Genomic DNA, 12,017 nt, shown 5'->3' with positions numbered 1-12,017 from the left:
ACACATCAGCCAGAAAGCATAGGAACGAAGAAGTGGTCTGTGGTCATTACCTGCAGAACCACAACTTTATTGGGGATGTCTTGCTTATTGCCTATAATTTCCTGTTGACTATACCATTTGCACTACAGCATGTGAAATTTATTGTCAAACAGTGTTGACTCTTAAGTGGATAGTTTGATTTCACAGAAGTGTGATTGATTTGGAGTTACATTGTGCTGTTTAAGTGTTTGGTTTTTTTCGAGCAGTGTATATAATGCAGAAATAATGCAACAATCACGTATTGTGGAAGTGACGTCATCTGTGCAACCAGATGGGAGATACAAGAAACAGAAACTTTGATATAATAACGTGATGAAAATAAATAGACATTTTAGTCTAATTATGTTCTTGTAAACCACATTTAGTCTCACAATATTATCTTATATATGCTGGTCTTCATCACGTCAAAAAGTCACAGAGATGTTCCGACAAGTTTCGTTGACGAAAACAACACTACTGATCAGTTTCTGTTTAAACTAAGGTAAACATTGCTATAAAGGAGTAACATTTCATCCATAATCCCACCCATTTAGATGCCACCCATTTTTTTCCGAAAGAAAGATTTTTAATTAACTCACAAAACCTGGCTGTGCAATTCAAAGACCTCACACTAAAAAAATAGATTATTGTTTCATGCCTCAGGGTCTCTTCTGATTTCATGAAGTTCTGTGATCATTCATGCGCTCTGAATGCTCTGAGGATGAAAAACCAAAGGAGGTGCATCTAATTGTTGTAGATTCATTCCTAATCTCAAGCTCCCTTGATTCGGTATCATTGTGGGTGGCACAGAATTGTATAAAGAGTGATTTTTGAGTTGTACAGAGCAAATGTGGACAGTTTTCTACTGAAACTGGCAGAACCCAGTAGGCCTGGGCAGATCATCAGTTTTACTTATCAATAGAAATGTGACAAAATGTGAAAACTCAACAAAATAGAATCCAATAATCCAGTGTCACTCACAAATTCTCTCACACACACAAGCATACTGAAATATACAGGCACTCACACACATCTATCCGTAACACACTGGTATGCATACACACACACACACACACACACACACACTCACATAGTGTATGGTGATGGATGATGCAGGGCTGTTGAGCCACAGACAAAATCGTTATGAGGGGAGTGCTAGCTGGTTATTATTGACATTGCTACAATTACCGAGTGTGTGTGTGTGTGTGTGTGTGTAATCAGATAAGACACACCGTTGTTCCCTAATGCTACAAATCAAATTAACGAAACATGCTGCATTGATTTGTTAGTGCACTCTAAATTATTCATGTTTAGCTACGCTAAGCTCTCTTCCCCTAAATAAAACAATGTGTGTATGGACGTGATAAGCACTGCACTGGCCGCAGATACCAGGTTTACCAGCTTGGACACACAGAGGGACAGAAGGGGTGTGTAGGACCTTATAAAAATGTCAGGGATTCCCATTAGCTGACAATGTCCCTGGGGCCTGGAGCAGTGTCTGCAGAATTCATAAGGAGGCCAGACACAAACCCGCTGACGTCCAGTTCACTGGCAGCGGGGCGAGATCAATACGACCTCCAAAGCCGCCGCCTTTGGAAACTTAATTACCGATATGCTGCTACAGAGTCATCATAGTCCAGCTGCCAATATTCATCTACGATCATTACCAGTCTAATGAAACGGGTTATTTACAGAGCGCCGCTGCTGCGAGAGTTAACTTCACCATCAATTGACCTCACTCTCTTTTTCTCTGTCCAGTTCCCTCTGCAAACATCTAAGCATTTTATTATTATTTATGTGTGAATAAAATTCATATACACATACCATAAAATACAGCAGAGGTTTCTCCTGGATGATTAAATCAAATGGGAGTTCTGGTTTAATTGTCCTTAGTGGAGCTTTTAGCATGACAAAGTTTGGTTGTGGAGATCCAGATCCAGCAGACATCCAGACTGGTGGTGCTGCTACGTGGAAGCAAGGAGACTCCTGATTGCCCCACAATGCCATATGCTAATAAAGGCAATAAATCAATGGCAGCATGTAATTGGAAGCAGGGGGCGTCCTGCTGACTGCTGCGCATTACTTACAGGAAACACTGACCTCTGGAGACCAGACTGTGGAAGCACAGCCTTGAAGGACCTTCTGCAGGGCTTGATTAACGCAGTCCACTTTTCCGCTGATCCTGAAGCAGTTAACCAAGGAGCTGCCCCACAGATGTCTACTCAAAAACAAATTAACTGGAGTCCATTTACACATGTTGATGTATTGACCTGAATCTGCTTTTAAAGGTTATAGCTGTGGGATTTTAACATTCTGCTCCTCTGATGCCGTGCTCACGAGTCTAACATACTAGACATAAAATCTTGCATTTTACTAGCAGGCTGGGGATCATTCTTTAAACTATACCTGAAAGCATCTAGTGAGTGTGGGTCAGTTGGACTGGTGAATCTGTCTCAATATTGTAGAAGTTCTAGAAGCCATTTTACTTTCATTTTAGGGGTTGCTGCACTTTTACGTTAATTTTACATGCATTTTTCCTGATGATTAGCAATAAATATCATTATTATTGAATTAAAAAGGAATCGATGCATAAACCATGATTCAAGCAGGATAACCAATATATGTGTATATGATGGCATTTATTGACCTTTATGTAGCTTTATTACAGACTTACATTTGCATATATCAGGTATGTTCGTTCATCAGAGCTAAATTGATAAAATAAATTTTTTATGTCTCTTGCTCTACAGGGACCCCAATAAGCCTGTGCCTCAAGACACCAAGTTTATCCATACAAAAGCCAATCGCTTCGAGGAGGTGGCCTGGTCCAAGTACAGTCCGCAGGACCAGCTCTACCTTCACATCGGCCTGAAGCCCCGTGTGAGGGACCACTACCGCGCCACGAAGGTTGCCTTCTGGAAACACCTGGTGCCCCACTTGTACAACTTGCACGACATGTTCCACTACACATCCACCACCACCAAGGTGCCCCCGCCCGAGACCACGCAGAACTCCCTGGCCACCAAGCGTCCCAACACTGGAAAAAGCTGGCCCTTCAACACCAAGCGCCCACCAATGTCCCCTGCCTACAACAGCGAGAGTAAGGAGCCCTGGAATGGTGAGGAGCCACCAGGTCCCCTGGTACTGGAGAACCCCCGCGACTACTCCACCGAGCTGAGCGTCACCATCGCTGTGGGAGCTTCGCTCCTCTTCCTCAACGTTCTGGCCTTCGCCGCCCTGTACTACCGCAAGGACAAGCGAAGGCAGGACTCGCAGCACCAGCAGACCAGCCCTACACAGCCACACCAAGCCACACCCAACGACATCGCCCACGCACCCGACGAGGAGATAGTCACGCTGCAGATGAACCAGACGCACCACGAGTGTGATGCAGGCACACCCACCCTCGGGGTGGGAACTGGGGTGGGCATTGGTGACCCACTGCGACTGGCGTCACTGACAGACTACACTATGACACTGCGGAGGTCACCTGATGACATCCCACTAATGACCCCCAATACCATTACCATGATCCCCAACTCCCTGTTGGGCATGCCCAATCTCCACCCCTACAACACCTTCACGGCCGGGTTCAACTCCACCGGCCTGCCCCACTCGCACTCCACCACCCGTGTATAGCTTTAAACTGTCCAGCAGGAGACGAGGTCTGGAGGAAAAAAGCTCTTTCTGGGTGTCAAATTGTGCAGACCTGCCAAAACAGAACCCTTCTTTTTCAGCGTCGCCGCCAGGCAGCAGCTTTTTTTTTTTTTTTTTTTTCTAATAGTCATTAAAAAATGAAGCCTTTTTAATCAGACTGAGGAAATTGACGTTTTTTTTTCTTGAAAAAAACTATTTAAAAAAATCATAGTAGTAAAGAAAAGTGCTTTTAATTTTCGGGGAAACGATTACAAGAAACTATGGCCTGTAACCTACCTGCATAAGATGTGCATTGCTTACTTTTTTCTTTCTATTCTTTCTTTCTTTTTTCTGTAATGCCTTACAGAGAGATTTTTTTCTTCTTTACGTTTGTCTGTTTTTCTGAAGGAAGTCCATGTGCATAAAGTAAATGGTTGGATTAAAAAAAGAACAAGAACGAAGTGGTCTGAGCAGCACTTGTGTACAAATCCTGTTTTCTGTTCATGACATCGACTCTGGCCAGGAATGCAGAGATGAGACGACTGCACGCTGATTGTTCAGCTAATTGGGAAATCTTACGGGATATTGGATCTAACCTCCACAAGTTGCACATTTACACAGCTTGTGTGTTTGTGTGACCAGTGTCTGTATTTGTGTGTGTGAATGAATGAATGAATGAATGAATGAATGAATGAGCATGAGTTTGTGAATGTGTGCCTTTTTTTCTCTTGTATTCATCCCATTGATTTGATTCATCACATGTAGTATTTCCGCCTGGTCTCTGGTCGTCCATCATGGCAAAATAGCACTTTTTCGTAAATGTCTACTTTGCTTAAATATGTCAGAAATAAATATATTATTTTATGTGTAAAAAAAAATAGTTAAAGATTCAACTAACTCATGATTCCATTGACTTTGTAAGAGTTTTGCTCTGATGCAGCACATACATGGGGGGATGGGGGTACATAGATATATGTATAGGGCTTTTATGGAGATTTTGCTACTATTACCATTAATAAGGGGGCAATTATATTAAATATATTAAAGCAGGTTATTTTATTTCCAATGGCATTAACAAATACCATCCAGCTATCTTTCTAAGAGCTCTATATGTATATTTATGTATAAATATATTTAGTATTTATTTATGTATACCGGATGTATACATGCTGATTGTGCCATGTGCCAAAATTAAACCATAAAACTGGAAAATAACATATTTTAAAATTATTATTATTTTTAAACTGTGCAAATTTCTTCTGATCCATATTCTGTGTTTGTGGATTTGAGAAGAAGGTTCAAGAAAAGTAAAGACAGAACGTGCAGAGATGTCTTCACTCGGATCATGCGACTGCTGTGGTCATGTTTGAGAAGGAATCTCACACTGTTTCTTCTAGAAGCTTTTGCACACTACATGTCAGTCTATGGCCTTCACCATCAACCCCAGTGGATATGATATTTCTAGAAGATCAGCGAGTGAGGTGGAAATGTCTGCAATGTGCACTCAGAGCACTGAAGAGGGAACTGCAAGCATCAGCTACGTCAGGAGTGGAACGCAATGATGTAGTAGTCGCCTAGTAACCAAATTGTAACCAACCAAGTCCCAGGTTCCAACCCCACTTACTACCACTGTGTCACTGAGCAAGACAGTTTACATTTACATTTACAGCATTTACCAGACGCCCTTATTAAGAGCGACTTACAATCAGTAGTTACAGGGACGTCCCCCCCTGGAGCAATTTAGGATTAAGTGTCCTGCTCAGGGACACAATGGTAGTAAGTGGGATTTGAACCTGGGTCTTCTGCTTTATAAGCGAGTGTGTTACCCACTAGGCTACTACCACCCCCCTGGGGTGTCTTTAGGGGGGGACTGTCCCTGTAACTACTGATCTGGATACGCGCATCTGATAGATGACATGAAATATAGAAATATCTTTATATTTAGAAAGGCCTGTTGTCAACAATTTCATAACCACATTGCAGCTTCTCTCATTTGCCCCTGGCTAATTAGCAGAATGCTTTTCACTCTTTTCGGGGAAAGAGCATACAGCAGTAAAAGTACCACTTCTACATTTTTGGCATTCACCAAAATGATCGGATGTGGGGACAGGAGCAATATTTCACTCTCTGACAAGATTAAAAATGTCTTCTTCAAAATACGTCTGAAGCAACCAGAATTAAACCAGCAGCCTATGGGTCAGTGTACAGATTATTCTTCATCCCAGCTGGGTTTAGAGCTTCCTGCTCTGACAGGAGATGAGGTTCAATTGGGGGATTTGTGTGCTGGATCTAATGAAATGGAGAAGAAGACATTGAGATTTATTCAGCAGAAAAGCAGATGGCAAAAAACAATCCCAAATTTTCCAGATATTATCTTGACTTCTTATCAGCTGAATCCGTTCTATTCTATATTTTAATATATAACAGTTCTATATATATTCTATATATATTAAGGATAGCTTTGTGTTACATTGAAGAATTGAGTAACTCCACACTGAAAATGAAAGGTGTTTTGGTGTATTTAAAGGAGGGAAAACATGTGTAGGGAATCGGCAAGGGGCGTGCCCCTGGACTGGTAATCGTGCCCAGCCTTAAGGACCTTGTTACAGGGAGGCTGAGATGGTACAAGTGCTGAACAAGTGGTGAGCAGCTGCTTTCCAGGCTCTGGAAGCCCCAGCTATAGAGGAATTTGGTACAGTAATGATACCATCGCTCTGATTAAAGGAACTGGGCAGTGGACAAAAAAACATGACATTTTGGACATTAGGCACGACCGACCCTGCTCTCTCCCGTGTCCTTGCTCAGGCCTCCGTGTGCATGGAAACCAGCGTGTAGTAAGGCAGTATAGAATGTTTCAGCAGTGCATGACTCTGCATTAGAACCTTGATGAACTTCATGCAGTGGTGATGAGAGCTCCTACTGATGAGCTGTGAATAGGATGCTCAAAAGATGGAGCAATGTGCCGTCTTTAAGGGGGGAGGTTGATCTTTAGAGGTGCACAACAACACTAACTTCCCCGAGTCTTGATTTATCAGATTATTTATTGGACAGGTATAATGCCATGAAGACTCATGGACTATTTCTGAGGTGGCTTTGGCCACAAACAGCCACATGCAATGTGTCACAAAGTCACAAATGTTTTTGATTATGACATTGATGGCATCATTATGATTAATGATTAAGATCATTTTGAACTGTCCCCACTAGCATCCAGTTTTGCTGCTCTGCTCTGTCTGCTCCCAAAGGATTAAATTAATGCAAAGCATGGACAGAAGGCTCTGATCTTTAATGCATAAATGAGTCTTTACTAAACGCAACATTCTCTGCATAAGCATAAGTAAATGCTAATTTACATGTTAAAGTATGACAAAAGGCCAGAACTGTATGCTTGTAAGTGGATCACATGCTAATGCCTGGTTTGAATATAGCCTGGGGGGGTGAAAAAATGGCTGCCTCCATCTCAGACAGCTTGAAAACATTTATTTAAAGCACACATCACTGATATAAAAAGGCCTATAAGTCGTTATCACTTCTGAGGTAATTAATCGAGTTAGAGCAGAACAAGTGTGGACCTTTTAATGGTTCTACATTGTTTATCCCCATTGTTGGAAATGCAGAAGATCCATCATCTGGAGACAGGTAGTGAACTGACAGAATATGAAATTTCACTGTTTTATGTACATGAAGGCTGGAGTCCATCCAAATAATCAGTTGACAGCAGGGAGGGACGACCATCAAATCCTTACTGTCATTTTTATTCAATCCTGTCAAAATATTAGTTTGCTGGCTGGGATTGGGAGACTCGGGTGTGTGCTAGGAAACTAGTCTTAGCATTTTTGCACAGGAGCTCCTGAAGTGAAATGTGGAAGGTCAAAAGACGCAGTGGAGACATTAGTGAAGATCATTCTGTCTTCTCATTGATTGGATTTTGCACTGGTTGGATGTTGGTTGCTTGCTCTAAGAAGTAGGGTTTTTTTTTTTACACAGTGTAAAAAAATATATATAACTATAAACATCTCACAGAGGGTTTGGTGGTATTAAAAGATAAAAAAGAACCACTTACAGTTCAAACCAGAACTATAAAAGGTAATTCCTGGATCAGTGATTGTTTTGCATTGATTCCATGCACTTTCAGAAACTACTTACTGCTCATTGGGGTCAAAGGTGCCAGAGCTCATTCACTCACACTTTCACACGTACAGCAAATTGAGAGATGCCAATTCACCTGGATGGTGAGAGGAAAGAAGAGAACCCAGTGGAAACCAACTCCGAACTGGCCGGCACCCAAAACCGTGTGGGTTCACAGAACTAACCACTGCAACACCATGCAACAAATGTTAAAAATGGTGGTTTGCTGTTCTAGCAAGCAGATGACCGTTTCTGATGCCATGTTCCTCTGCACATGTTTCTGGAGTGACATTGATCAGCTACAGAAAGACTCCAATCCAAAAATAAGTAAATAAACATGACAGATATGAATGAAGATAATCCAAATGTGAAGTCAAGATATTTCAGTAGATTGTCAGTCTTATTGGAAGAGGAAGCAAATTTGTTTTTTAGAGAACCATGTCCTCTCACTTTCATATCGTCACCCAAACTGTCCCAGCACTTCTGCAACAGGAAAACCGTGAAGTTGAAACCACTAGACTCTTCAATACCTCGTTTTCTTTCAAATCCACCACATCTAGCTTTACAGCCCTAAAAGAGGCAGTGGTGAACCATAAACAGAAAGTTGCCGGTTCGAATCGTGAACTGCCAAGGTGCCACTGGGGTGCCACTGAACAAAGCACCGTACCCACACACTGCTCCCCGGGCGCCTGTCATGGCTGCCCACTGCTCACCAAGGTTGATGGTTAAAGTGTACAGTGTACATAACAAAATGTGTCTTCCTTATGAGCAGTGGGCAGCCATAATCCCGTGTGTGTGGGTAGAGTCCTTCAGTGGCAGGGACTTAAGCCTGCAACCTTCTGGCCAGGAGGTCTTCTAATGTTGAATCATATGGAAACACAGGCAATTCGCCTGTGTATGGGACACAAGCAGAAATAAATGGTTAAATTCTAGCTTGTCATACTGTTTGTGTCATGTTGTTACCACCAACAAGTATGTAAAATAACACAAATGCACTACAGCTACACATTTGTTATTTTAGTATTTATTTAAGTATTTACATTTAAATAAATTGTTTAATGGCATATTAGGTCCATGTATCAAATTCATTTGACAAATGAAGATGCACCATGTTACTAATTATTATGCAAATTGTATTCTATTATTTCCCTAAATGGTCTAGGCAAATGAGTCAGCAGAGTATAATTTGAATAAACCTCCCAATGACAATATTTTTTTCCTAAAATGAAACTCTAAATTATTAAACAGCGATTCAAAACATTTTCTAGGTTGTTAATTGAAAATGGATCATCATATTTACTGAAATCAAAAGCTATTCCAATTAAAGGTGGCCAAACAGAAGGTTTGTGCATAACTGCAAGCCTCTGGAGGATCTACACCTTGACTTCAGAGGCACCAGCAGCTCAAAATTGCTGCTTTATAATGGCATTTCAGCAGCTGCTGTCTTAATCCCATGTATTTGTGTGGCAGAAATGTTCCTTATTGTGTCTTTATCTGCACAAACCTGTGTATGTTTTGAATCAGCCATAAATCTGTTAACAGTACAGTGATCACGCTTTTTTGCAGCGGAGAGTTCCTTTTTCTTTTCCTGTAATTGGGCTCTGCTGGCATATTAATTATCACAGTTGTCCAAGATTGATTTCGGTGATCCAAAGAGCCCTGAGACTCAATACCATCCATCAGTTTAATTGTGAAAAACAAAATATTAAATCTTTGTAAATAATAAGTAAATAATTTGGAATAGGACTGAGGTCAGGGTGGAGGACGCCCTGAGTTTCTCCCCTTTTATGCCCATAGCAGCCAATGATGCAATGATGCTAACATGTGTATGTACCTCATCAATAAATCAATCAATAAATGTAAAATTTAATCTCAAACACAGAACAAATAAAGGAACTAATCTTACTACATACTGCATAATTGTATTCTTTAAGGGTAAATCTGTCAGCCTGTTATAAAATTCATTAAAAAATGACAAGCATTTGGATAGGAATATTGATATTAAGGACAAAATAGACAAAAACCTTGCCACTGCTGAAACTAGACCATCCCTGCTGGGACCAAAGGAACAGTAGGAGGCAGGACCAGGTGTCATGACCAGGATCTTGGCAACCTTATTGGAGCTGGAGGCTCATATGAAATTGTGCCAGGGAACGAAGAGAAAGAGAATCCAGCAACTACGCTAGGACTGACAAAATGGCCAGAGATGGGATAAGGCAACATGGTGCCATTAAGGCCAAACACAACACAAAATACATTTCGACCTGTTGGAACAGAAACCAAGCGTAGGGACATGCACCATGCAGGCAACAAGTGATTCAGAATATAAGCAGAGTAAAACATGGTGCCACAATGTTATTTCCTAAGTTTCTTTTCACAGCTATGTTTATGACCCTATAATTTACCAGTCTGCTTTTTAAAGATTCAGGTGAGGAAACGCATCAGGGCATCTTGATCACATATCATTACTTTCCAGAGCCCATAATTCACATATGACAGTTTCTTTTGAGTTTTGACACTAATGCATCAGCCGTTTCACAGTCCTCAGCACTGGAAGAATGACATTCAACATTTTTCCATGTTTTACCATGCACTGAGATGGACTAATTTTCAATTAGTTTAATGTTGACTGGGAAAAACTAAAATCTTTTTTTAAACATTTTTTATTCTTTATGCAAAACGTGTGCTTTTGTGACACCTATTTGGAAAATGTAAACAGAATTTATCCCTGAGGCCAAGGTTCTCTGTCAACCATATCAAGTCTGTCTTACAGACCTCGCATCGAACGTTTCAAGTTTTCATAATGTATTTTTTCTATTGCACAAGATTCTGAAAGTCATGCACGTAGGTGCTCTACATTTACAGCCACAGAAAAGAATCTTTTCAGGTCAGTCCCTTTTCAAAACCATCTTTTTGACACGCTTCCTGTTTGTGCTAGTTGCAAAGCCACATGAGCGCTGCAGCGGTGATCACTGACACATAATCAGAAGTCAGGGGCGGATCCTGAAGTAGGTCTGGGTTCCTGTAGTATAAGTGGTATTTAAAATACATTTATTGAAAAATCTGTGAAATTATTTAAACAAAAATAAACTGATGAACAAAAAAAGATATACATTTATGTAAACAATCAGTATAACTGAAGTACAAGAATGGGTGTAAAAATGTACAGAATTTCACTTGAAAACACATTATTTAATTTTAATAAACATATCAGAATTCCACAGGACTATGAAGCTAAAACACGCTGGTTCCTGCAGAATCTTCATGCATCCCTCTGTGTGTGTGTTTCTGCTCACATGTCTGTAATGGAAGTAAAAATAGTCCTTTTTCCACACGTGCATATACAGAAAAGTTCTGATTCACAATTTCACACCCGCTACCGGGATTACTTGAAATTCAATGGGAAGTCAGTAGATTCAGTGCAATGAAGAGAAAGAAACGTATACACATACCAGCCAGTTCCCGGTCCAGATTATCAATGAAGTTTTGAAGGTCACTGGTGTCACCGAGTTTGGCTGCAAGTAACATTAAAGAGAATTGCTAAATTGACCGATCTGGGTCACATATGGGCTCTCCAGTTTACTTATTGGTGTTGAACTCACACATCCGAAACCCACTGAAATTACAGTGCGTGTGATTTTTTGGGAAGCAACAGTATAATGAATAAGTAATGTGTTTGCATGGTTATTTGAAGTTCAAGTTGACATTTTGCAAGTTCAGAACCTGAATGGTCGTTTCCCCGCGACGTCCCTCTTCCTGCGACACTGCTGCTTGAGGACTCTGTCGTGAAGCCACCGTCGCTCAGCTCGGCGTGCGGCTTCGACGACAGTCGCAGGTCCTCCGCGGCGTCGTTGAAGTCCTGCAGCAGCTGTCCCAGCTCCGCGTCCACGTCTTACAGGCCATTCACAACACACGACATGTCACCTTTCAGCTCACAATCAGGAAGGCATACACGTCCGCATTTACATAGAATACGAATTAAAAAGTTCAAAAGAAAACTAAAAGGCTTCCTCACCGGTACAGGTTTCTGATGACATGATCAGAGGTGAGGAGATGAGATATGAAATTCTGACACCCACATTGAACTTTACATTCACTCCGCGCGGGAGGAGGAGGAGAATCTTGTGCCCTTTACAATCTGAGGTTCATTTCAGATTTTTCCCCATTGTTATCCAGAATTTTACTTTATACCAAATTTTTTCACTCTGAGGACACTACAAAATGTGACTTTTTCT

General features: G+C 41.1%; 1 protein-coding gene across 5 annotated transcripts in view; it reads left to right on the top strand.

Moving 5' to 3' along the window:
• The window catches only part of nlgn3a (neuroligin 3a), a 121,310-nt gene extending 116,446 nt beyond the window's left edge, over positions 1 to 4,864 (top strand). For 3 of the 5 annotated variants that reach the window (XM_028959833.1, XM_028959831.1, XM_028959830.1), the window contains one exon: positions 2,769 to 4,864. In XM_028959833.1, the coding sequence (XP_028815666.1) occupies positions 2,769 to 3,657 (889 nt within the window). In that variant the 3' untranslated portion in view covers positions 3,658 to 4,864. The remainder of the gene's footprint in view (positions 1 to 2,768) is intronic. The other 2 variants (XM_028959834.1, XM_028959835.1) reach the window with 2 other exon arrangements.
• The last annotated feature ends 7,153 nt before the right edge of the window (positions 4,865 to 12,017 follow it).

The sequence above is a fragment of the Denticeps clupeoides genome, chromosome 18 (genome assembly GCF_900700375.1).
Source record: "Denticeps clupeoides chromosome 18, fDenClu1.1, whole genome shotgun sequence".
Taxonomy (NCBI): Eukaryota; Metazoa; Chordata; class Actinopteri; order Clupeiformes; family Denticipitidae; genus Denticeps; species Denticeps clupeoides.
Note: the sequence above shows the minus strand (reverse complement) of the source record. Positions and strands in the feature narration are given on the sequence as shown.